The 24,600-nt window shown below is 40.7% G+C and overlaps 2 protein-coding genes across 10 annotated transcripts in view; one reads left to right on the top strand and one right to left on the bottom strand.

Annotated features, from left to right (window-relative positions):
* Positions 1–615, bottom strand: part of DST (dystonin) — a 293,875-nt gene extending 293,260 nt beyond the window's left edge. For 2 of the 3 annotated variants that reach the window (XM_042893128.1, XM_042893120.1), the window contains exons 1-2: positions 410–615; positions 107–168 (exon numbers count right to left, since the gene is read on the bottom strand). In XM_042893128.1, the coding sequence (XP_042749062.1) occupies positions 107–168; positions 410–590 (243 nt within the window). In that variant the 5' untranslated portion in view covers positions 591–615. The remainder of the gene's footprint in view (positions 1–106; positions 169–409) is intronic. The other variant, XM_042893142.1, reaches the window with a different exon arrangement.
* Positions 616–941: 326 nt separating this feature from the next.
* BEND6 (BEN domain containing 6) lies at positions 942–23,682 on the top strand. 7 transcript variants are annotated; one of them, XM_042893218.1, is made up of 11 exons: positions 942–1,030; positions 2,690–2,857; positions 4,519–4,761; positions 12,333–12,558; positions 12,664–12,809; positions 13,586–13,684; positions 14,063–14,240; positions 15,654–15,871; positions 17,412–17,604; positions 19,287–19,425; positions 21,779–23,682. In XM_042893218.1, exons 3-11 carry the CDS (start codon positions 4,693–4,695, stop codon positions 22,041–22,043), a joined length of 1,533 nt encoding a protein of 510 aa, XP_042749152.1. In that variant the 5' UTR covers positions 942–1,030; positions 2,690–2,857; positions 4,519–4,692; the 3' UTR covers positions 22,044–23,682. The 7 variants fall into 7 exon arrangements, with proteins under 7 accessions (XP_042749152.1, XP_042749132.1, XP_042749147.1 ...); XM_042893198.1 differs by lacking the exon at positions 4,519–4,761 and adding an exon at positions 8,908–8,988; XM_042893213.1 differs by lacking the exon at positions 4,519–4,761 and adding an exon at positions 8,908–8,988 and having other exon boundaries at positions 13,589–13,684.
* The last annotated feature ends 918 nt before the right edge of the window (positions 23,683–24,600 follow it).

Raw genomic sequence — 24,600 nt, forward strand, 5'->3', positions numbered from 1 at the left:
GGACGGCGTGGCTCTCGTGCAAAATGAAAAGCTTGCTACGCGATTTCATTACAGAAAAAGGACAACAATAAGGACAAGTACTCAGGTAAAGAGAACAACTTCTGACCTTGAAATTGCGTGCTAAATAAATTACCTCAGAGCGAAAGTGGTGCGTTCTCATGACAGCATCTGTAAGGAAGCAGAGGTCAGGGCTGCGCTCGGGCCGCCGCTCCCCGCCCACCCCACCCCCCCCCCACCCGCCATTATAATTAATTCACCCCCAGAAGTTAGGCGCGAAGTTGCGCGGCGCCCCGGGGGCCGCCGGCCCCTCACCCCCTCCCGCCGCGTTACACGGGGATGGGCGGCGACGCGGCTGCCGCAGTCCCGGGCCCTCCGCGCTGCGCCGCCGGGCCGCTGCCCGCCTCCTCACCTCGGCTCCGCGAGCGGCCCGAGAAGACGGATTTGATGGGGTGCCTGCCCTTCTGCAGCCTGCGGTGCCAGCAGCAGAAGAATAGAATGGTGGCGATGGTGCCCAGCAGCAGCAGGAGCAAGAAGAGGGCGCACTGGATGCTGTAGGGTCTCAGCAGGACCAGGAACGCCGCCGCGATCATGGCTCAGCTGTGCGGCTGCCGCCGTGCGAGCGCAACGGTGAGGGGAGCCGGGCAGCCTCTCCCCCCGGCAGCGGGGCGGGCATCGCTGCCGGCCCTGCGCTGCTGGAGCCGGCGGGAGGCGGGGGTGGAGGAGGAGGAGGAGGAGGTGGAGGAGGAGGAGGAGGAAGAGGAGGAGGAGGAGCGGGCGGCTCGGGGCTGTGACTCAGCAGCGGCAGCGGTTGCGGTGGGGTTTCCCTCCGCGCGACTCTGAGGAGCGGGCGCGGCGCGCTGGGCGCCCGCGGGCACCGGCGGGTGGGGCGTGCCCCGCATGGCAGCCGGGGGAGGAGGAGGGGAAGAGGAGGAGGAGGAGGAGGAGGAAGAGCCCCGCGGGGGGTGCGCGGTCGCCGGTGACATCACGCGCGGAGCTGCTGCAGAGGGAGGCGGAAAATGGCTGCTGCCAGGTACCCCTGGGCAGGAGCGGGAGGGAACGGTCCAGGTGCCGGCGGGTGCGGGAGGCGAAGCGGCGAGAAGGGCGGGAGGGGAGATGAGCGCCTGGTTCCGAGCCGCGATTTGTGCCGCAGCACTCTGCGCCCAGGGCGAGCGGGACCGACCGGGCGGCTGTCAGCGCCTTCGCGGGGCGCTGAGGGAACGCCGTTTTATACCGCGTTGCTGCACTCAAAGGCGATTCCCGTGCTGAACGCGTATCCGTCTTGGGTGTGAGCACCAGAGGAAGGATTCTGCCCAGGGAGGTTGTGTAGTCTCCTTCTGTGGAGTTGTTCAAGACCCGCCTGGACACCTACTTGTGCGACCTGGTGTAGGGAACCTGCTTTGGCAGGGTGTTGGACTGGATGATCTCTGGAGGTCCCTTCCAACCCCCTACCATTCTGTGATTTTGGAACTTTATAGGATAAAGAATGGATCTCCGTGTGGGTGTCGGAGTGATGCTGAGGTGTCACCGCGAAAGCGTGCAGCCGCATCCAGCCTGCAGAAGGTAGAGCAGGAAGGACAGGCAAGAGGGAAGCAGGCTGTGGTGGCTGAAATCAGAAGGGAAAATGTGATCGTTATTGTGCAAAATGCCCTTTATCGCTGAGCAAAAGGCGTTGTTACTCCTTAATGTCAGGGAAAACCGCTTTCAGTGGGAAATTCCTGACGCCTGCTGTGGTAGCCGGTAGAAGTAATATCTTGACCGTTAGGTCTACGCTATTTTTCCTCAGGAATTTTATATCGTTTCATAGCATACAGCAGTTTCTCTCCACAAAATATCACTCTGTCGCCTGGCTTCTTAACGCGGGCGGTTGCAATCCGGCAGCCTTTGATGTAAAGCTTCCCTCACTCGCTGGGAGCTGACAAACGGCGCGGGGCTGTGTTGTGTCACGTGACGGCACGCCGAAATCCCCCACTACCGCAGTACGCTGCAGCACGGCTTTAATGCGGATTACCTGGAGATCGCCGTACCGCCCCGTGTCACCCGGCTGCAGCGCGAGGTGAAGCGCTGTGACGTCCCCAGCCTTGCTGCAGTACCTTGCAGGAACTTCTCAGCACCTGATTTATATTGTTTTATAATGCGATATTCTGGGAAGCACAGCACAAAGGTGACTGCCCAGTAAGTTGCAGAGAACTCACGCTTGACCGCTGACAAATCTGTAATGCTAGGCTGCTGCTTAAAGTTTGCAGCTTTTCCTGTCTAAGCCCTAGAGCACATTCATGTCCTGAAGATAACATTTTGCCGAGAAGCTATGATAAATTACATGGCAGCAGCTTAATTTTGTTCATATTCAGGATAGAATTCTGTCTGGTACAAGAAATGCTGATGCATGGCTTGTTCAAAGAGCCACTGCTCCAGGCTTTGGAGCTTACGTTCTCATGCACGCCACACTGCTGCTATGGCTTTCCTTATGCTTATTATTGATGTCACTTTGTTAAATAATGTGGGATTGCAGTGCGTGGTTAAAATGTTGTTTTCGTAGTGAAGTTTGATGTAGTAGCAAATTAAGTTTGAAGTTTGGGTTTTGGTATTAAAAATAAGCAAGCTAAGTGGCTAGATTATTCCAAATAGTAATTAAGACAAATTGCAGTAATTCTTTGAGATATAGTGTTTTTTAATATGAACTTCTTTTCAGAATGTTTTTCAGGGAATATTTCATAAATCTTAAGAATGACAAGCAGAGAAGAGAAAAGGAATGAGGAGAGAAGGTTAAAGGAAGCTGTTGGCTCCCACCTGAGATTTGACCTCAGAAGGAGAATCCTGGAGGTGAACAGGAGGTGACTCAGACAAGAAGTGAAAGAAGGTAACCAAATTTTAAGGCTGACTGTGGAAAGAGCAGATCAGAACAGAGATCTGAGTTGTTGAGAGGCTGAGGCAAATCTGATGAGGTCTTACAAATCTGGAACATAGACCCTGCAGTAAGTACAGGGTTCTGCTATTTCAAGATATGCATGATTCGGCTGTACTTTCGCAGTGATATGAGATAGTGGGAGGCAGCATCCTGTGATGCTTGTTTCAATAGGACCCACAGAGCAACTGAGCAGCCGCAAAGTCACAGCCATAGCTGAAGTTTGCAGAAGGAGGCTTGGAAGCAACCTTTTGCTTTAGCAATGCTGAGGGAGGAAGCAGCGAGATGTGCGTGGGCAAGAGGGAGGGGAAGGGAATGTTCTGCTTCACAGGCTCCACTGAAAAGAAGTGACTTGCAAATATTTGCAGTGAAAAGGGACAGCATAGTACAGGATAATGTTTCTTAGGTTGCAGTCATTCGAGGCAGCTGCTTACCTATTTTTAAAAGCTGTGGGAAGCACGAGAGCAGCAAGCTGTACATTCGAGTTCTCCAGTTTAATGGAAGAATTGAGCAGGGAATGTGATGCAACAACAGCCCTCTTCCTGTCGGGAAGAAGTCAGTGTTGACCTAAAATATTTTTCCACTCTGTATCTCACAGAATCCTGTTCTGACTTAGCAGTCTTGCCTAGCAGGGCTGAAGACAGGGATCCTTTCTTCCCTCCTATATGCCCGCATATCCTATATGCGGAATTGCAGCGCAGTCTGCTGAGTAGAGCATAGGTTCAGCAGCTCTTAAAAAGAAACTAAGAATCATACCTGAGTACAAGGGGTTGGACTATAAGGAGAAAACAAATTGGAAAAAAAACCCAGTTGAAAATATCATAGCATTTCAGGTGGGGAAACTGCATGAACAAAGATCTGCTGACCTCCTGCAGTGTGAGTTGTGGCATTCAAGGGGACTCAGCAGTCTGAGAAGGCATCACTGCTCCTACTGCTTCGGGCCTTGTGGATTTCATTTGACAATTGCAAGGCTCTCTGTATCAACAAGCTGAAAGAAGAAAGTCACATGGTAGATCTGGTGATGCAGACATAAGAATAGGAGATGACGTGATAATATTTCAGAAGAGTAAATTTTTAGCTGAGAAAATAAGTGAAAGGATAAGATCATTTCCTTTTTCTATTCTGTCCTCTTCAAGAACTGTGTTTCTACTAATTAATTATAATTAAGTGAAGTATTCTGCTTAAATAACAACTGGTTAGAAGGATTCTCTAATCATGTAATACTTCCTAACAAAATATGTAGTAATTTTCTAATCAAGTAGGAACCCAGAAGCAACATAAGTAAATATGGAAAATATCATACTGTGTGTATTAACAACTTCATTCAAAGGCATGATTGACCTTTTCCCCTCAAAATTGTTCCTCAGGGGTCACACACTGACTTCAGTTTGCTCTCTAGCAATTTAAGTATGATGTATGAGTGTATGTTGCAAGGACTTCTGGTAGAGGATTAAACCTTCTAAAATACATTCTTCAGCTGAAAGAATATCAATCTTTATCTTGATAAAAGCATCAGGTTTCAACAATTTGTTATGTGAAATGATATGTTCTAAATTCAGCAAAGCTATTGAAAATCTTCATTCTGCTGAACTGATTAAATTTTTTGCTCCATACAGGGCTTTGTATGTTTGGTCAGCATATTACTGCTATTTAATTCTAGCACTATCCTTGAAATTGAAGTACATATTATTATTTTGAATCATTTGAAAAGAGAAGCTGAAGTGTAAAGGTTACACGATCCACTCAGGACAAAGTGGTTTAATTGAAGTGCTGCAGAACAGTCCCCGGACATGACTGGGAAATTTTGCAGTCAGGTGATGGTGGAAAACCAAGTTCCTGCCTCCTTAATATATGCAGAGGTAATTGTCCTCGTTGTGTGAGCTGATGAACCTTCAGAACTTGCTGTTTTATATTTCTGTTTATTGGACTGGATGTAATCACATGGCATAGGAGCCATGCCGCTGTCGACTCGCAGCATAGAGCATTGCTGGGAAAATGCTGGCAGGAATTCTGTGGGCAAAGATCGACTTTGCCAATAGATGGCTGATTTTGAGCCTAGATAGAAATGTATGTAAAGCTCCTACAGCTTTTTTTTTTTTTTCCTATTACAGCACTGGTATGCCCTTATGTCCTTGGTTAAAATTTGTTCCCTGTTCATTTTTGGCAGTGTCTAATGTAGCAGTTGTCAATTTGAATATGGTATTGCATCCCAGAGGGAATTGCTCTGTATTAGTATTATGTTGCTTAAGGATTGCTTCAGGCCAGTATTGGTCTGTCAGCTATTCTATTAATTTATAAAAGTAAGTTAAACTGTGAATGCTAAGATGACATTTAATTTTACAGGAGAAGAAAAAATGGGTATAATAAGGTTTAAGCTTTTTTTGTTCTCTCAGGGGAATACCTTTCTGTAAGTTCTCCTAAGTGCATACAGAACTTCTCTTGGTTGCATTAATATTCCCTGAAGTAATTGGACAACATATATGTCTCCTGTTCTAGCTCATGACCTTTAATAGCAATAAGGATTTGTTTAATTTTTCTTTTTAACTGGATAGCATCAAGTTCATTCCTCCCCACTGATACACAGTGAAACCAGAGCAATGGAGAAAGATCTTTGGAGTAAAAGAGTGTCATTTAGGCATGACTTCTAGTCTATTATCACTCTCCTATGGCAGCCAATGAAGACATATGAGTAGAGATAGTTAAAATGCCACTGGATTATTACATACTGACCAGAGATCAAGTATGGAATTTCTAGCCGCTGTTTCACTTCTATGCTCTTGTAGTTGAATGGATAGTGTTTCCCATGGCAATGCTTTGGGGCAGCACAGTTTATCAGAATATATGATAGATTATGCTACCAAAAAGACTAAGATGCCTCCTCTTACAAACTCTCACACCAGTTTGCTAGTGAGTTTGAACACTGCAATAGTTGCATATGGAAAGTACTTCTGATACTTTTTCAGCCTTTTATTTCAGCCTTTCTTTCTCTGGAGTGTGTTAAGGAAATAGCATTTGGCTGTTACACACAGCAAGTGCACAGATTTTGCACCTCAGCACAATTTGCATCTGATCAAACTTTCCCTGACTGAACAACTTCAATAACTGAAGCTTAGAGAGCAATTCTCTTGTTTTTTACATTTAGTGCCACTTGAGATGCCTGGAATTAGCAACCATCCTTATACGCATGGAAGAGGGGCTTGGCCCTATGTACTACGCTAAGAAAGGGTAGTTGGAAGCTGGCATAACAATGTTGGAATCTAAGATAGCTCCATGCATTTATTTTTAGGCAACTTTATTGGGCTTTTGAGCATTTGAAATAAGCTGAATTTCTCTCCCTGTGGCTTTGGTTGAATTCAGTAGGGGCTTGGCTCTTTTGAGTGATGGAGGTGCTCCAGGCTGAGGCATTGCATAGGTAGTTGTGATTAGAGACCTGCACTTCTGAAGTAGTAGCTGAAGACCAAGCACACCACCACAGAGCACTGGCACTGGTCACCTACATTTGGACAGCCAAACTGATCCCTAGTTCTCCCTCCAGTGATTACAATGATAACTTAGATGCTTAGTACACCAGTGACACCTCAATCATAATCTAGAACTAAATCTCATCCTTAAAGCCTAAAAATAATGCCAAATTGCTATCTTTAAATCTACTTAAGTGAACACTATTTTTCACTATTAGCTGAGTAAGTTATTAGAACAAAAGTTAGGTACTCCAAGAGGTATTAAATATATCTGCTTGATGAATTCATTATTCTTCCTTTACTGTCACTCGGTATTGCACAACAGAAGTATGCAATTTGATGCAGAAATTAGACCATCTCCAATAACTTTCTTCAAACTTGTAATTTTAGCCACAGTCCTGCAAAGATCTTTGCCATATTTGTGTATTGATGTTATTTTATAGACCTTCTATAAAATAGGTTTTAGGTTGCTAAAACTGTCAGCATGAAGGACGCTGCCTTGAAAAAGAATAATTGTTTTGTGACGTCCATGGGCCAAACACATGGAGTTTAGCAAGTAGGACAAGATACAGGCCAAATTCTGTATGTAACTGTGTGGATTCCAAATGCTACGGTGACTTTGAAGTCAGTGAGACGCTCTGTGTAAATAAGGCTAGGTGATGTTGTTTAACTATGAATAGCATCGCTTCTTAAAAAGTATCTGTGATCACAGATTATTGTGAGGCTAGTTGTGCCAGGGTAATAATCTACAGCCAGTAGGTGAGCTGCTATAGTAAGAACCACATTGTTTTATCTCTCCTGTCAGTGGAAGACAGGTGCATGGTATAGTACAAGACTGTACTATATATCTGTACTTTTAAGTCATGCTTTCCCATAAAATGACTAAGATATTACACAGAAAATATTTAGAACAATAACAATGCTTCAGTATTCTAACACTGTCTAATTCCGTTGAAATCATAAGTCAATCTTCCTTTGGTTTTAGGGTAGTTAGATTAGAAGCTGCAGAAGGTCATATAATGTATTTAAATAGGGTTATATTTTCCATCATAAATTTGTTAAAGAGAACCAGGAATTCTGCTACTTTAGTGCAGGCCAGAAGTCTCATGTCAACAGTGTGCTTAATGTCCTGACAATTTCAGTGTAAAATGCTTTCATCAAAATAACTCCGACCAAGTCTGATGCTGCTATTTGTTGTGCTGAAGTGATTTAAATAGTGAGATAAATGAATTGCTAGTCCAGTAAATGTTTGGGGGTTTGTTTGTTTGTTTTCGTGGTTGGGTGGTTTTGAATTTTGGAGATTTTGTTGTTATTGTTTTGGGGTTTTTTTGTTCCTCTTTTCTCTCCTCCCCCTGAAAAACTGGGATTAACAATGGCTGAATGTAGAGGGTAAACCATATAAAATGCTAGCACTTTATTAGGAGACTGTGCTTACACAATTGCAGTACAGTTTCTTGTTTTGCTGAAATTGGTGTTAAAGCTCTATTTTAAGCCACAGTAAAATCAGACCCATCGAGTAGGCCTACAATCTCATGTTGTAAATGTGTCATACTTTACACTGCGTTACTGAAAGGAAAGAGAAATAATGATCTCAGCATGCCATCTGCCAACTCAATCTGAATGGAACAGAGTATGTCAGTCAAAGGGTGAGATATGTCTTTAAATGACTTCTGTGGGGATTTTTGTTGTTGTTCTGTCTTTTGGGGTTGCTTAGTAACAGTATTCTGTGTGCAAATTTGTAGCATCTGTGCAGAATGCAAGATGTTAACACGTTTGTTAAAATTAAGTCCAGTTAACGTTTCCTCTGCAGAGCTTTACAATTAAATGGCTTCTTCTGTATTTTTTTCCCTCTACAAATCACTTTATTTTAGAAAAAGATGTGTCTTTGGACAGCGTCACATCGTAAGTTAACATTTCAGTACTTCTCAAATAAGTAGCCAGTGTTTTCAAATGGGGAAGACAGCAGAATTAAGCAACTTGAACACAAGCAGCTTTGAGAAGCTGTGTAATTCTGTCTCTGTGGTCAGGAGCTGCACTCTGGGAAATGTCTGTGAACAGTTATGTGTCTTCCAATCAAACCACTGAATAAAGCACTTACAGTCCAAAATCTTACTCGATGACTTGCAGAACTGTGTAGGAAAGATTTAAAACAGAGAACCAATCAGATACACTTTAGCAGACTTCATCCTTTTAGCTTCATATAGCATGAGGTCAACTGGAATCTATCCCGCAGCTTCAAATTAATATAGAGTGGGTTCGAGTGTGCCAACTTCTAGAAAGACACAGCTTAGCCCCATATGGTCACTGAATGATAGTCAGTGGAGAGAGAAACAGGCTCTCACAGACAGTAGGTCATCTGCTCTCTGAGATGCATATTTTAGGGTGAGATGAATCACCTCTCTTTCTGCAGAGGTGGGGAGAGCCAGGGTGACTAGACAACCTCTCATTTTTAAGGCTAGTGAAAGTAAAATCAATCTTGCTCCACATTATTTCTATTTTTTGTGGTGATACAGTGTATTTCACCTTTGGTCTGTTTTGGCAAAGAAAATGTTTTACAGAGAGGCATCTGCAGTCCTTAGACAAGTGAGAGGGCAGTTGAGAAAATGCTGCTGGACTTCTCTTCCAGTAAGTGAAATATTTTTCTGTTCCTTTTCTTCATTAGGGACATTTTGTTCTACCTTTCCATTCTCTTTAATCACAGGCTGGAGATGATGCCAGCAGACAGTTAGATATTATCCCCAGGGTCTCTGAGTTGTCGTAATAAATTCTGTGAAAATATATACTTTGATTAATGTGTACTGAGGGAGCCGAGGCCAACCTTCAATAACAGAAAAATGCTAACACTAACTATTGCACTCTGTTCCTTTTATTTGGCAATATAATAGTTCTGTCATTTTGTATGTAATGTAGGCAGCTAAGCTGATGCCTGGAGGAGCTGCAGCAAAGGAGAGGCACCTGGCCAGCCTCTGCTGTTCCCTTGAACTGCCCTCCTGCTTTAGCATTCTCAAAGCAGCAGAAGTAGCAGGACTGAGTGCAATTCCTCATAAAGCTGCCAAGAAGCTTTCTGATTCCTTGCAAGAGCTAAGGGAATGGATATGTCTCATTTCTGCTCCCATGACTCCGTGAAATCTATTCCTAATTTCTCTCTGAATCCAATGTAGCTTATATTTTAACTTGGCAGCTGTTAAGATGCGTAGTGAAATCAGTTTCTCTGTTTACTAGTACACCCTCCCACCATAGGCAAGAATCTTGACAGCTCGAAAAAGCTTTATAGATGATTTAGACAAATTACTGAGCTCTGAGCCCTGCAGTGTTCATGGTGAAAATTCTCCCTAGCTTTGACGAGCAGATTGGATTTGTCAGCACTTCCTGTTTGTCCTGCCGTCTTGTCTTGGGGCTCTTTTCATGGATCCAGGTGTATAAGACCCATGCATATCTCTTTCATTTTACCACAGCTGCCCCAAGCAACATCTGTGGGCTCTGAACATCCAGAAATCCACATAACAATTGATTTTACTGAGCTTCAGAACTCTGGGCAATCATCACTGATCTTTCAGGATTTGAATCACATGTGCATTCAGTGCTTACCTGGAACTGGCAGGTAACCCCTCACTAGCTCAGACCACAAACATCAGAAAGTATTTGTCTCAGTGCAAAGTAAGGGACATGGCACAGCTACATTCTGCTACAGGATGGCAGGAAAACACAAATAAGCACAAGTTGGTTAATCAGCTGTTAGTCTGAGCACATTGACAGCTCTGACTTCGCTGCAAGTCTCTTGACATGATATGGGCTTTTAGGGGAGTAATGGAGGAAATCACAACTGCCAGAGGCCAAACAACAGAAAGGAGTAAAAGTGTTGGCTGAATCTGCCACGTGATTCTGGAAGTTAACGCCTTCATGCTGAAGATGAAAAAATATTGATGTTGCATGTATGGTTTGTTTTAAATCTAATACATTGTTTGAACCAACGTCCCATTTATTTTTGAATCTTACCTATTGAAGTCAGTGCTGAAACTTTTCTTCCTTTGGCTTCTGCCTTGTCTGGGTGTTTATTCATTTGAATGATTCCCTTCTGTGCAGTAAGGATCCACCCAGTGTGGATATGTGACAGAATTGGGCCTCTGGTGATTTATGCTGGGCATAGGCTGTCTCCTCTCCAGAATTTACATGGGATAGATTTTTCTTTATACAAAATTAATATGAATTCTTGCAAACACAGTCTCCTTTCTTTAGCAGTTCAGTAGTTAACAATCCTTCTGCTGTCACCCTAAACACATTCTGCAGAAAAGCATGTTTTAATATTCTTTTTAATGACTGTTTCTCATGCAGTTTACCTCTTTTTATCAGTTAACATGCTGACAAGTGCACAGTTGTCTTACGCAAATTAACAAGTTCACTCTGCATGAAAAGCCAGCTCTTTGGAGGCACAGCACAGACATCGTGAATAGTGGTGAGCTGGGCTTCTGCAGATAAATGGACATTGCTTTTTCCAGCACTGCAGACAGATTTTCTCACTTTGACATAACAGCCCCATTTAATTCTCTCCTAGCTCTGAGTTCCCTTTTTGACAGCATCTGTGTGAGGCACTGTATTTGCTTCTGACTGATCGAGGCCAAATAAATCACAAATCCCACTGTCACTTCTGGGAATTCTTGAGTTTGCAGCTCTATGAACTGACAGGCCAAATCATATGTTTGTTGGAAAGAAGGCCAAGGTTTGACAAAATCAGTTTATCTGTTTCAAGAGTTTTAAAATGCAAGATATCTTCTCTTAGTATGAGCTGTTTACATTTTCAATAGAACTTAATAACTCTTTGAAAGGAGCAGGACAAGGAGAAATGGTTTTAAGTTGAAGGAGGGGGGATTTAGGTTGGATGTCAGGGGAAAGCTCTTTGCTATGAGAGCGGTGAGGTGCTGGAACAGGCTGCCCAGAGAGGCTGTGGATGCCCCATCCCTGGAGGTGTTCAAGGCCAGATGGGATGGGGCCCTGGGCAGCCTGGTCCAGTGTTAAATGTGGAGGTTGGTGGCCCTGCATGTGGCAGGGGGGTTGGAGATTCATGATCCTTGAGTTCCCTTCCAACCCAGCCCATTCTGTGTTTCTGTGATTCTATAATAATGTATATATTACATTATTCACTTTTATGTGAGGTGTATCAACTTAATTAGAAAACCAGAACACCAAGTATTACTTATTTCCTTCTCCTAGTCAAGAGCATTAGTGCTTTAAAAAGTGTTAAAATTAGCCCTTAGCTTTAACAGTATTGTTTCACATAGGCAGAGGATTTATCTGGGAATTTGGGTCTGCGTTTCCATTGTTGCTGTTACACTTCAGTCAGCAGAGCTGACTTCCAGCCCTCAGCTTATAGTTTCTTCAGTACATGAAGTTTTCCACTGTCAGAATGTGTCATACTTCGTCCAGTCAGTTGTCTTGAGTTGTTCTGGGCTATTTCTAATGGGATTGCAATTGTCAATGGTAGTGCTACAAGATGACTAATACTGTCCTGCAAGTCACGCATCCCTTTTACAGCACATGGAACCAGTGCTTTCCTTCATTCTAGAGAAGGTTTGGTCATAGCTGTATCTTTTGGTCTGAGGAGCCTGGATGGTCATTGACACTGAAAACTTTTATTAAGGTAAATGTGGTAATAGACGTGGTGAGGAGGAGATCAGTTAGGTATGATGGTAACGTGAAAGCAGTGGTTCTGTAAGTAAAAGCTGTTTACTGCAAATATTTTTTGAGATAATTTTCTTTCTGATGTTGATGTATTGAGCAGACCATCTCCATCTTTCAGGGAAGATAAAACATGCTGCTTGGCTAGTTTTCACTTCTTTATCCAAAATATTTTCATAGAACAGACTTATCACAATTCAGGAATAAGAACTTATTGAGGGGAAGGGTTTTAAAGTATTCTTGTAACATTCCTATGGTGTGATGCAATAAGTTATTTTTCCTATGACACCCTACAGGCTGTCTGTATGACAAGAAAACCATTGAAAATGAAAAAATTCACACTGTTTGATTTTATAAATGACAACTCGCTGCAAATTGGAGAGACTTCCTGGATTCAGAATCTTCCCAGTGATGACAGTGAACTAGAAGGATTTCTGAAACCAAATGAACATGTGCTGGTAAACTGGCCTGTGGCAGAAAGAAAGACAGAAAAGCATCTAGTGAAAGTTGTATACATGAGTGGTGAGTGCAGATGCAGAGCATTTGTCTGATAATAGATTTTAATCTAATTGTGAAGTTTTGCTACATAACTTTCTGTGCTTTGGTCTCTTTTTCAATTTGCTTCAGATGATCCCCAAGAGCTGGTGGAAATGATGCAAAAGATACTACAGGAGGATGAAATTACGAAAATACAGGTCCTTGGAAAAGGCAAGAGGAAGAGGATAGAAATGATATTCTCAGAAAGCGAAGACAGTGATCTGGGTAAAGAACAGGTGAGTTTCTGCCTTTTATGTGCTGGAAATTGGTATGCTCATAATGTAATGAAACAGACCAAAAATATCTTCACAGCATAATACAATGAATATGGATAGTAAAGGCAATCTTCATGTGATATCCCAGCAAAATAAGCTGCTGGAGCAGTTAGGCCCAAAGATTTTTCTCTTCTACTGTTACAAGAGGGAAGTATTATTCAAGACTTCAGGGCCTACAGGAAAGCAGGAGAGGGACTTTTTACAAGGGCAGGTAATGATATGACAAGAGCTAATGGCTTTAGATTGAAAGAGGGAAGATTTAGCTACATCTATGGAAGACATTTTTTATCAGAGAGCAGTGAGGCACTGGCACAGGCTGCCCAGAGAAGCTGTGGATGTCCCACCCCTGGAGGTGTTCAAGGCTGGGTTGGATGGGGTGTGGATAATCTGGTCTAGTGGAACCTGTACCTGCCCAGGTAAGGAGTTGGAACTGGATGATCTGTAAGTTTCCTTCCAACCAAAAGCCTTCTGTGACTTTGTGATTCTGTTTACTCCAATAGGACAGAGGTCTGACTACAGCAGAAGTAGAGACTGGGTTTGCTGAGCTTTGCTTGTGCTGAAATGTGCAGTGACGTAATGTGGGGAAAGATATATATTACTGACTTTTTATAAAGATTTATTTTTCATAAATACTGCTAATGTTATGTGCAGAATGAATAAAAGTTCAAGATATGCCATGAAATTACTGTGAAAGTCTCTGTATGACTGCAAAGATGCTATTATGCTCTTGTTCATAGCAGAAGATGGTGAAGCATATAAAAAGAAAAAAAGCATTTCAGGCATCAGCTTCTGCCAGCATCCTGAGTCAACTTGAAACGTCTTTAATTAACAAACAGGTAAACATCTCACTTTCAGCAATTTTAACCTAGTAAGCAAAAGCAAACTGAGATGTTTTAGTAAAGATAACAGTTCTGAAAGATACCGTCACAGAAAATTGGTGAATGGGGAACAGAGAATAATACCTAGCAGTTTTGTTTTATTTTAACCTTTCATTTTGCATTTTAATAGCAATGGTAATATTTATTTTCTGTGAGAAGTATTATTATAATGCACCAAGACTGCTTATACATTCTGTGTATGAAGAGAATATTTTAATTTATATTTGAAATTAGGTTTAATGTTTTATGTTGTTTTATGTATGTAGATAGCACTAAGTTTTTGGTTTTTTTTTTAATTTATTTATTGTTTTGTGTTTGTTTGTTTGTTTTTTTCAGAGAGAACCATATTCAGGAAGCAACTTTCTATGCAGTGAAAGCAGCAGTGATGATGAAGAGCCTTTATTTCAATTATCCAAGGTGGAACTGTGTGCCAAAATAAAAAGTCTCAAGAGGAAGCTGACAGACACCATGAGAGAAAACTGCCGCCTGAGGCAGTCCCTGGTGATGCTTCAAGGTACAATCAGGGGAACTTTGTGATGAAAAGGGAAACCTGGAGGTCATGAAAAGCTTGATTTATAGGAGACTGTCTGAAGGGAAATTGTGGATGCTCAAGCACTTGATGTGATCAAGGTCTACTGTCAGCACCAAAGTCTTTAATACATAGGAACATTTAATTCCAGCAGCACTGGATTTGAAAAACAAAAAACACCTGTCTTCTGTGGAGGCCATGAGATCATAATTAGAAATGGAAAAACGTAACTCCTGTTGATTGTTTTGAAGAAATCTGTCTGTATGCCATATATAACCATCAGCTTAGCTTAAATACTCCACTACCAATCCAACATACACTGATTTTTAAGCTTTTTGAGTTTTTTTTTTTGATCAACTGAGATTTTCTTTATTCTGGAATGATTTAATTTCTAATTACTTTAGAAATACCTCATTACTGAGAATCTGAACTCATTTTGGTATAAAATTTTAGTCCTTTTCCAGAATATTTTTACATCTTTTTTTTTTTTTTTTTAAATGAACCCTTAATCATGCTCATTTCTTAAGTCCCTCTTACTTCTTCTTGTCCCCTACTCTGGAGCAGCTGAAACAGGATCTGAAATTTCAATACATTAGTGGAGGAATAAGGTTGAAAGACTTGCTGCTCCCCTTGCCAGCTTCCTTACAGCATCTTTAGACTGCCTAATGTTTCTTTGTCATACAATTTTGCAAGCACTTACCAGTTTCTTTGACCATCTGACTCTATTGCATGTTATTCACCTTGACACGAATCATTCATCTCCACCTTTCTGAATGTTATTTTTAAACATTTCGTTAGTCTGACAACTTGCCTTACACATTTAGGCTCGTTTCTCTTGCATCCTGTGCAATTCTATCAGTCTTTTATGCTGTTTTCTAATAATTCAGTGATTTTTTTACCCCTTGCATCCTTTTTATTCTGCTGAACTGATTATTGATGACTAAATAAAACTTTGTATATGAAAGTAAATATTGTTCAGAGAAAGAACATGCAAAATGTATCTTCTATAAACTAAAAAAAAAAAAAAAAAGAAACAAGAAAAAAGACTATGGAGTTGTGTAACTGCTTTGAAACAAGCCAAAAAAAAAAAAAAAAAAAAACCCAGAAAAGAAATAGCAAGGTTAGTGCCCCAATGGGCATGAACTAATGATTCTTCTCAGCGGTGCAGAGAGCTGGTCTACATGTTCCAAAAGCAGAGGCCAGATCTTCCTGGATGGGGACAGCAGAACAAATGAAAGTGTTTGAGAGAATAGAAACAGAGTGCTAAAGCATCATTGCTGACCACTTGGCCTCTTTTTGCAGTATGACAGGAATCTAACCACAAAAATACATATGCTTATGTAATGAGTCTGAAAGCTTTAATTATCATTTTATCCATCACTTTTGATTTTATTTCAGTGTTGCCACAGGCAGTCACTCATTTTGAGGAACTGGTAGGGATGGCTGAAGCACTGCTCAAAGGGGGAGTGACAACGTCTACATCCAGTCTTCATTCCCATGCTGTTTGGAAAGCATCTAACAACTCTTTAGCAGATGTGTATGCAGCTATGCATAGTAACTCCAGCTCACCAGTATCTTTGAATGTGGAAGATGAGGAGCAACCAACTGAAAAACAGGTCAGGTAGAAGGAAATTTCAAGCATAAAAAAACCAAATCTCAATATCCTACAAACTTTATTGTTGCAGTATAATGAAATTAAGCGTCAGTAAATGTCATTTTATCATATCATGCTCCTTTTGTACTGCTGGCTCTTTCCATGAGAAACACTGGGCTTAGTTCAGTATGCTGGTACACTCTCAAACTGATGTCAGAGGCTTTCTGTGTCTGTAACTAAGGGCAGAATGTTGATGCATGAATTAAATACTGAGATCCAGAGGTAACTTCCTGCCTAATGTTTTGGATTCCAAAGAGGAACAGAAGTGTTTCAGAGATAGTCTTAAGAACAACACCAGCAATTTGTCAAAACTTTTAATAAGTAAATAGAGACTTTTATGTTACTACTTCTGTTCCAGACGGTGTATGACCAAGATGTTATAATTGCAATATAATCAAAAGAGTAAGGCAAAAGCAAACAAGGATCACAAAAGAGAATAAGTAGAAGAGCTTACCCTTGGGTTGAGCTCACTAGAAGATACCAAAAGAGGAGGATCTCCAGAAGGAGGAGGATCTCCTTCCCCTGTGGTAGCCAGCTCTTAAATAGGTCCAGGAGGGGTGGAGCCTGGCTCCACCCCTTCCGGCAGCACAGGTGAATTGCCTTCACCTGTGCTCCTCTGGCTGACTCAAGGCTCACCTCAGGTGATTAATCAGAGGTTCAGGCCGTGACTCAGCAGTTCCCATACAGACGGTTAAGTAGAAATACAGATATATATATATATAGTTACTGGATGAAGCTGTTCATCAGTTCTCCATGATTGTAATAAATCATAGCTGAGAGCTCTGAGCCACAGAGGCTGTAAAGAATAAAGACTCGAGAAAGAATAGTTAGTGGGGTACCAAAAAACAGTGAAGTCTGTTAAGAATTATCAAGGTATCATGCTTCAATTATATACTGCAAGATACAAAATCTGATCTCTGAAAAGATGTAAATTTTCTAAGCAACCTAGACTTGCCTTGATAGAAGTGATTCAAAATTGCACATTAGAGATTTCAAATATTTTCTGTACATCTGTGGTGTGCAGAAATGACTCTCAAAGCCTGGGACCAGATGTCACAGTTCTTAGGGCATGTCTACTCAAAGGCAGAAATATTAGTTGGGCATAGTGCCATGCTCCCAAAGCTGTACAGATTGCATGCCAGAACTGGATCACATCCAGCCTGCATGGAGTGCAAACAGAAGGATTTAGATATGTCTGAAAATGTCCTGTCTCCACTAGTGAGTAATAAGGGCTGCTTGATGAACTGCTTGCTATTATGTATAGGGATCTTTGGTCTGGTACATGCTTGCTTCTGAAAAAAGCATCTATACTTGTGTACAGCTCCAGACACTGAATGGTGTGCAAGTTTAAAAATCAACCTCAATTGCAGTTTGTGGAGGAATTACTTTTGAAACCGTGGTAAAAGAAAGAAAGTACACTTTCAAAAAATAAAAAAGACAATACTGTATATAATTTGTAGTGAACTGCAACAGTTATGTCAATGACCAATTTTGTTTTCCAGTTCAAGATTGAGAAGTGGCAGATCGCACTTTGTAACAAGAGCAAACCTCAAAAGTTTATAAACGACTTGATGCAAGCACTTTATACGCATGAATACATGGCTACACACAGCCTGACAGGTGCAAAGTCATCCTCTTCAAAGGATAAAGCAGCGAAACCAGCTATGAATCAGAATGAAGTTCAGGAAATCATAGGTGATAACTTGTTAACGTTACTCAATATGGCACTGATTTGACAGAGGGCTGTCTCTGACGGAGGGGCACTAATACTAAACAGCTGTTCTACTCAGGTTATGTGTTGTTTTACATTTCCTTCTCTGTCTCCATGTTTTTGGTTTTTGTTTAGTCCATCTGTTAGGAACTCTGTCAGTGAAATGCTAAGTAGTTGTACTTCTGTTGTGTGGATTTTGTGTTGTAAGTGACTATTCAGGAACAGTGATATTATCACTTTTTAGATTTTAAATGGCTAACGTGCAGTGGTTGAACTTGGACCGTGGCAATAACAGGTAAAGAAAATGGAAGGCAAACAGAAGACACACTCAGATCAAATTTAAAACAATGTCTGCTCTCTTCTGAAGTTAGCGAACATTAAACATTTTGACATTTTAAATACTGCTTGAGGCAAAATGAGATACTAAGTATGGGAGACAGGAACAGGGATCAAAGAAGCAAGCAAAGTTAGTTTTATGCTGTGGTTTAAGGCAGAAAATGTTTGGTGAATAGGATAGACAACCAGTTGAGATGCAAGTAGCTGATTTAAAGAAAACAGTGTTTGGGGAGCACATGAAATTTGATTTTCACTGGATACACACCTGTAGCTTAATACTTTAACAACATAGCCCAAATTCCTGTACCAGAATCCCTCCCTCATGGTAATTCCCTCAGACTATGCCAGTTCACTCAGTTCCCTTCCCAGTTTGTCTTCATTTCCTGTACCTTTGTCCAGTTTTGTTGAAGTTGGCTGGCAGTTTCAAAAGTTACCAATAGGATACTGATGATACAGTTGTGTAAGCCACTTTTCCTTGAAAATATACCCAGAAAAAGAGGCCTAAATGTAGAACAGGGAAGTAAGGAGTGTATAAAATAGTGAAAATTTAGAGGAGGTAAGATGAGACAATTTCAGAATGCAGCATAAGAAAAATGAGTAAGATTTACTGGGAAGATCTATTAGTAACTTTTCTAAAGGGAAAGAGCTGGGCAAAACTGAACAAGGAAGCAGGGAAGACAATCAGAACACTGAATACTGCATCCTGTACAGAGTTCAGTGATGAGGAGGGCCTAACTGAGAAGTCAAAGAAGTTTGTTAAGAGAAATGAGAACGTTCCTGAATTCAAACAGAAAAGTGTCAACATTAGGAGGAGGAGAAGAAAAAAAAAGTATTTCTGGAAATTCTAGGAAATGAAAGAGGAGGAAAAAAAATCAAGGGAAGTGAGGATGATGAAGGAACTTCATTAATTGCTGATGTTAAGTCCTGTTAGTGCTGCACTCAAAAAAGTTAGATGAAAAATAGAAGGGAAAATTGCGTGAAGGAGGCATTATCTGCAAATGGAAAATTAATGAACAAAACCTGTAAGATTCAAAGGAGTGAGAACTTGCATGGATAGGAATAGGTCTCTGATGAAAACAAAGCAAAGGAGAGAGAATGAGCACACTTATGCTGGAAGCTCTTGTTCCAAGCCAAGGACAAGCACAGAATTATGCAAGGCAGACAGAAAAGCAAAGTAGATGAAGTAGTGAATAAAGACAGAAAAGTAACTGGAGCTGAAGCTGAAGTACCTAGAAATTTCAAAGATGCAATAAGTGCATTTTAGATCATGGATCTGTGGCTTCCCTGTTTTGGTGGACTCATATATGCCATCTCTTTACTTATTTTGCAGGAATTACAAAACAGTTGTTTCCAAACACAGATGATGCTTTAATTAGGCGGATGATGGGACAAAAACTGAACAATTGCACCAAGAAGCCAATTTTAAGCAAAGATCTTAACTCAGGTGCTTTTCAGAAGCATGGTTTTTGGTAAGTCTTTTATATGTACTGTAGCCTGCAATGTGGAATTCCATGTACTGCCCTGTAATAACAAAAACTAAAAGCAATCTTAAATTTGTCATGAAGATACATGTTCACATATGCATTGCCAAATAGGTTAATATTTTTATAACCTTGATCAAAGAGTACACAATTCTAAACAGTGCAGCTTGGCATTACAGCACAGAAAGGTTGTTCATTCTACATACAGCACTCTGTCTACAGGAGAAGACAGAAGTAAATGCATGGCATTACTTTGATCAATGTTTGTTTCAGATTTACCATTATCTGCCCTTCTGTTCATTTTCTGTGGACTCTTCATAGACCAGGCAATGCTATTTTCATGACAACTGTTGTGCCTTAATTAACCTACAAGTAAAGATAGAGAAAATAGTTACCTGTTTAGCACCTGCTGATAAAATTACTGTAGGAGAGCTGAACTAACATTCTTTTACCAACAGAAAAGTTTAAATTATCAAGGTAAGAAATTATTAATTAACATCTTTCTTACTATAGGCATATTTAACCCTGTGAACAAGACTAATTGAAAATTGCTGAATTCATCCCTATTGTCAATCAGCTATTTGTAAAGTACAGTTTCCATATGTATGAAACATATATATCACAACAGTTGGGGTTGAGAAGGACATCTGGAGTTTGTCTGTTCAAACCCCTGCTGTTCAAAGCAGGATTACCTAGACCATATTTCTCAGAGCTGTCTTCAGCTGGGCTCTGAATATACCCAAGGACAGTGCTCCCCATCTCTCCAGGCAACCTGTGCCAGTGCTCAGTTACCCCTCACAGTGGAAAAATGTTCATAAGTTCAAGTTGTCTATAAGCCTTTGTAACATAAACCTTATTTGGTGAGAGTGTGCAGACACATCTGAAGCCCCTGTAGAGAAAAATATCCCGTATGTATTAGATTGTATGTATACATATACTATGCATACACCATCCCCATCTCCTCCCCCCCCTCCAGAAGAGTATAGATAGCTCTTCTGGGAATGATGGGAGGAACAGTATAAGAGATTAGAATCAGTCAGACAGGGAGAACAGACTTGTTCTTAGACTTTCCATGTAAAATATTGTTTCTTTATGATTTAGTTATAGTATGCATGTTTCAAATACATATTTACAACTATAGTTTACTATGAAACAGAACTGAAGATATTTGACTATGATACAAACGCCATTGTTTCAAAAGCAGCAGTGCTTTACTACTAAAATTCCTCTCTAAACCCCCTTCTTCGTGGACCACCAGATGTCTATGAATTACTATTTGAGAAATACTCAGATAATATATATTGAAAGAATGCACACACACACGTTTCCTCATCTGGAAACAGTAAACAAATGTACCAGCCTACCTAGAATACAGTTTACAGTGTTAATGTTTTTCTCCTACCCCTCATAAAACAAAGGTCCTCTGTATTTGTAACATATAGAGTGCCTTGATTCACTGTACTACTCTTCCTTCTCCTTGACCCAGAAGACAAAAATAACTGTATAGAAGGACAGGTTTAGTCTAATCTGAAAAAATTAAATGCTGAATACGTTACATTCGTATTTGTACGTTGTGAGTTCTCATGTCTTCCCATGCTGTACAGGCCCAGTATTCCTGGAGTCCTGGCAGGAGGGTCTTGAGCTAGCACAGATACAGTTCTGACTTGCTTTTTAATGCTGCCTGAAGACCTTCCAACTTAAACTTGATATCTTGAAAGAAAAATGTGTTTGTCTATTGTTTGTTCATGCCAGTATCCACTGACATCAAGGCAAATGCTGTCTGCGTAGTCTCTCTTGAATGGATGCATTTTAGAATTCGTTTGTAATGGTTTAATTTTACACCTGTTCAGAATTTCTTCACTCTAAAGGCATTTAAATACTGTGTAACCAATCATCTCCAGGGTAATGGTGGTGTTTCATTTAACTCAGGCAGCACACATTTTTTCTGTAGGAAAATCATGAAAATTTAAGTGCTCACAGTCTCAAAGTTCCGCTTTGATTCACTTCAAGAAAAAAATCCTACTGTGCAGGGCTTTAGTCACAGCTTATAAGTTAATAACAAATTGGTTATAAACTATCAAACTGGTGATACTGCAGTTATAATCTCTTCATTCCCTGTTCACCTTTCTCCAGCATACAGTTATGAATTTGGATTAAGGTCTGAGACAGGCTACTGTAGTCTCAGATCCATTAGGCTGAGGTGAAATAGTGAAAAAGGGAATGTGTGAGTGCAGAAAACTAGTTAACTAGCTAATAAACTCTGCTGCTTGGAAACTAAGAACAGTAGTAATTGCACATTTAATGTTAACGTTGCACACTCAGTTATAAACTGTCTTGACAGCGGTTCAGCAGCTGCTCCTCAGGGCATCATCCCTTTGGCTGCTCCTCCCAGCACGCAAGACCAGCAGGATGATGATACAACAGCTGCTAATGCACAAATTCAGCAGAGCCACAGCCGTCTGACTCCTCCACCTTTCAGCACCCAAGGTGAGCAGGAGCGTTTCAAACCTACTTCTGAGGTGGAGTCTCATCTCTCCAGAAGCTCACAAGCGCCCTCTGCCAACCAGGGTTGTGGACAGGATCTCAGGAATTCAGACAAGGAATAACAGAATGTACTTCATGCCAGCTCAAGTTCCCGTTGGAGATGAAGGAATAATATAAAATTAAAATGAAATAATATTTATTGGGCCTAGCACCATTGGACAGAGATACTGCAAGCAGAGTAGAAGCTTGGGAGCAATTCCTCAAGTGAAAATCCCTCAGCTTAAGAAAAATGAAGGCATATTAATATATTTGGCTTTACGATATAATTAAATAAATGCATGTTATACTGTAATTCAAAGATATATAAACTTGATCCAAAGAATACAGGAACTGCTCCCCTTAGTTAGAAAAACACCACATTATTTAAAGTAACACCAACAGAATTTGTAAGAGGATCCTTAATGCTCTTGCTTTCACCTTAACAGCTGATGGAAAACTGCTTTACTGACCAGAAAAAGCTATTATATGTTGATACAAAAGAGATACAGAAGTATGAAAGGAAATTTATATTTGAGGATGCTGTTAACTTAGAAGGAACAAAAAATCTCAGGGCAGTGAAACTATACTTCCTGAGATGTCTGCAAGAAGGAAACAGCTCATTTTTAACCTCCAGAAGTTGGAAAGGCAATGAAAGAAACCTCATTCTTTCTTAGCTCAGGAAAGAATGCCCTAGGATATGTTGCTGGGTTGTGGAGGCCATGGCTTCCCTCATAGGCTTTTTGATGCTGATGCTTTGGTTTGGCAGCTCTCATTCTCTCTTCCCTGACCTCTGGGTCCAGAAGATAAAGGTAACAGTTTCCCCAGAAAATGGAAGTTTCCCAGCCAGAAAATCGAAGATAATCTCTGGAAAGCAGCTAGTAAAGGACAGAGCTGCCAGCTCTTTCTCTGTATGTCTAGATTTTTGGTACACTGCTGTTCGATTAAAGAGTAGGTGGAGAAGTAGAGCTTGTTCCTCATGGGGTTGGCACCAGAGGTCCTCCATCAGCTGGGTAGTTCCTCTTGAGCTCTGACATCATTGTCCCAGGGGCAAAACTAGCAGTAATGCACCCTGTAATTGCCTGAGAAGGATGAGGAATGGTACATTTTTTTTTCCTCTGTGGACTGATTCCAGTTCTGTAGTGTGGGAAAGAGAGAACACTTGGATTATAACTTTCACACTTGAGGGTATTTCTTCCAGAACAGAGAGTACTAACAGTTAAATCTATTTCATGCTTGGCAAACATGCAATTAATGAATCAAGATGGAAAAAACCAAAAACAAAACAAAAATAACATGACTAACTTCATCTGAGGACTTCTAGAACTAGAAACAGTAGAAGGGTGAATGCAAGGAAAAAATCAGAAGGTAAGGTTAGCAACTGAATACCTCTGAAGAGAAGTGCTGCAAACCTTCCTTTATCAGAGCAATGCACTAATAAAATACACTGTAGAGAAGACTTCTGGATGGGATGGGGGATAACTAAAGTGATCTACTAGCCTCATTCAGCTCTCATGTCTATCAATTCCTTGTAAATAGGATTAAGATGAAAGCAAATAGGACAATGTGATGTAAATTCCACCTCACTGCCATGCATCAAATGTAACTGGAGGATGTTTGCTATTATATATATTTTGTATATGTATCTGTATATACAGCATACAAGAATGTATATAATTAATCATATTTTTGAAGCAGATTTCTATCAAATAAAATGAAACATTACTATGTCTTAGTTCTTTTTTTAAAACCAAAGGTAAACAGGGAGGATGATGTGAAGAGTCCCTTCCTCTCTCTTCCCTGAAGTATATGACTGACGTTATCCTATGGCATAAAGCAAGATAAACAGCTTCTACCCAAGTAACAGAAAAGCTGCCCTTGGTACAAGATGACTGCAAAGGAAGAAAGTATGACTGGTCTTCCAAAATAGCATGGACAAACTCAGAGGACACAAAATTGAAGACTAAATAATTACAGCTTAGAAACTTCAGAAGTAACAGAAGGAGAGGAGAAAGCAGAACAGTTGAATACTACTCCCAAATTTTGCAGTAAAATCAAAACTAATTGGCAATGTGTAAATATGTCATGTCACACAGTGTAAAATTCTGATATGCAGAGAGAGGACACATTATGTTCATTACTCAGCACCAGAGAAGGCTGACAGCCACTGCAGGAAAGCATAAGGCAATACGACTGCATAGCATTTAGAGAGACGACTGGAGATTCGGTACTGAAAATAAGCAACGCTAAAAACAGTCACTTGAACTATTTGCTTTTATTACTGCGTTTGAGATTGAATTTGAAGATTACAGTAGAAAAGCGGACCACTGTAGGTTATAAACTGCTTATTAAGAGCACCTACCTCTTCTCTAAAGAGGGAAGATACTACAATATGCAAAGAATTGAGTAAAAACCTCACTGTAAAAATACAGTAGAGAATAAGCAGTGTTCTCAGTGGTTTTCATACATGTCAAGTTCATATCCTCTCCTATTACGGTATATAGGTAGGATTCAGAAAAAATACATCAGTATTTTACAGATGAAGAGTAAATGGCACTATGCAGTGTTAATGCTGGAGGGAAATCAGTGGTTAAAAAGACAATGTTCCATTTTAAGGACCAAGGAAAGAAACACAGAAATCCA

Source organism: Lagopus leucura, unplaced genomic scaffold (assembly GCF_019238085.1).
Source record: "Lagopus leucura isolate 7727_CA_CO unplaced genomic scaffold, USGS_WTPT01 Super-Scaffold_73, whole genome shotgun sequence".
NCBI lineage: Eukaryota > Metazoa > Chordata > Aves > Galliformes > Phasianidae > Lagopus > Lagopus leucura.

Bases quoted from the DNA above. Each gene is read 5' to 3' on its own strand.
- BEND6 (XM_042893198.1), top strand. From the start codon at position 8,911: ATGTTTTACAGAGAGGCATCTGCAGTCCTTAGACAAGTGAGAGGGCAG. The intron at 12,559-12,663 runs GTGAGTGCAGAT...AATTTGCTTCAG, and splicing joins GAAAGTTGTATACATGAGTG to ATGATCCCCAAGAGCTGGTG. The intron at 15,872-17,411 runs GTCAGGTAGAAG...TTTGTTTTCCAG, and splicing joins AGCAACCAACTGAAAAACAG to TTCAAGATTGAGAAGTGGCA.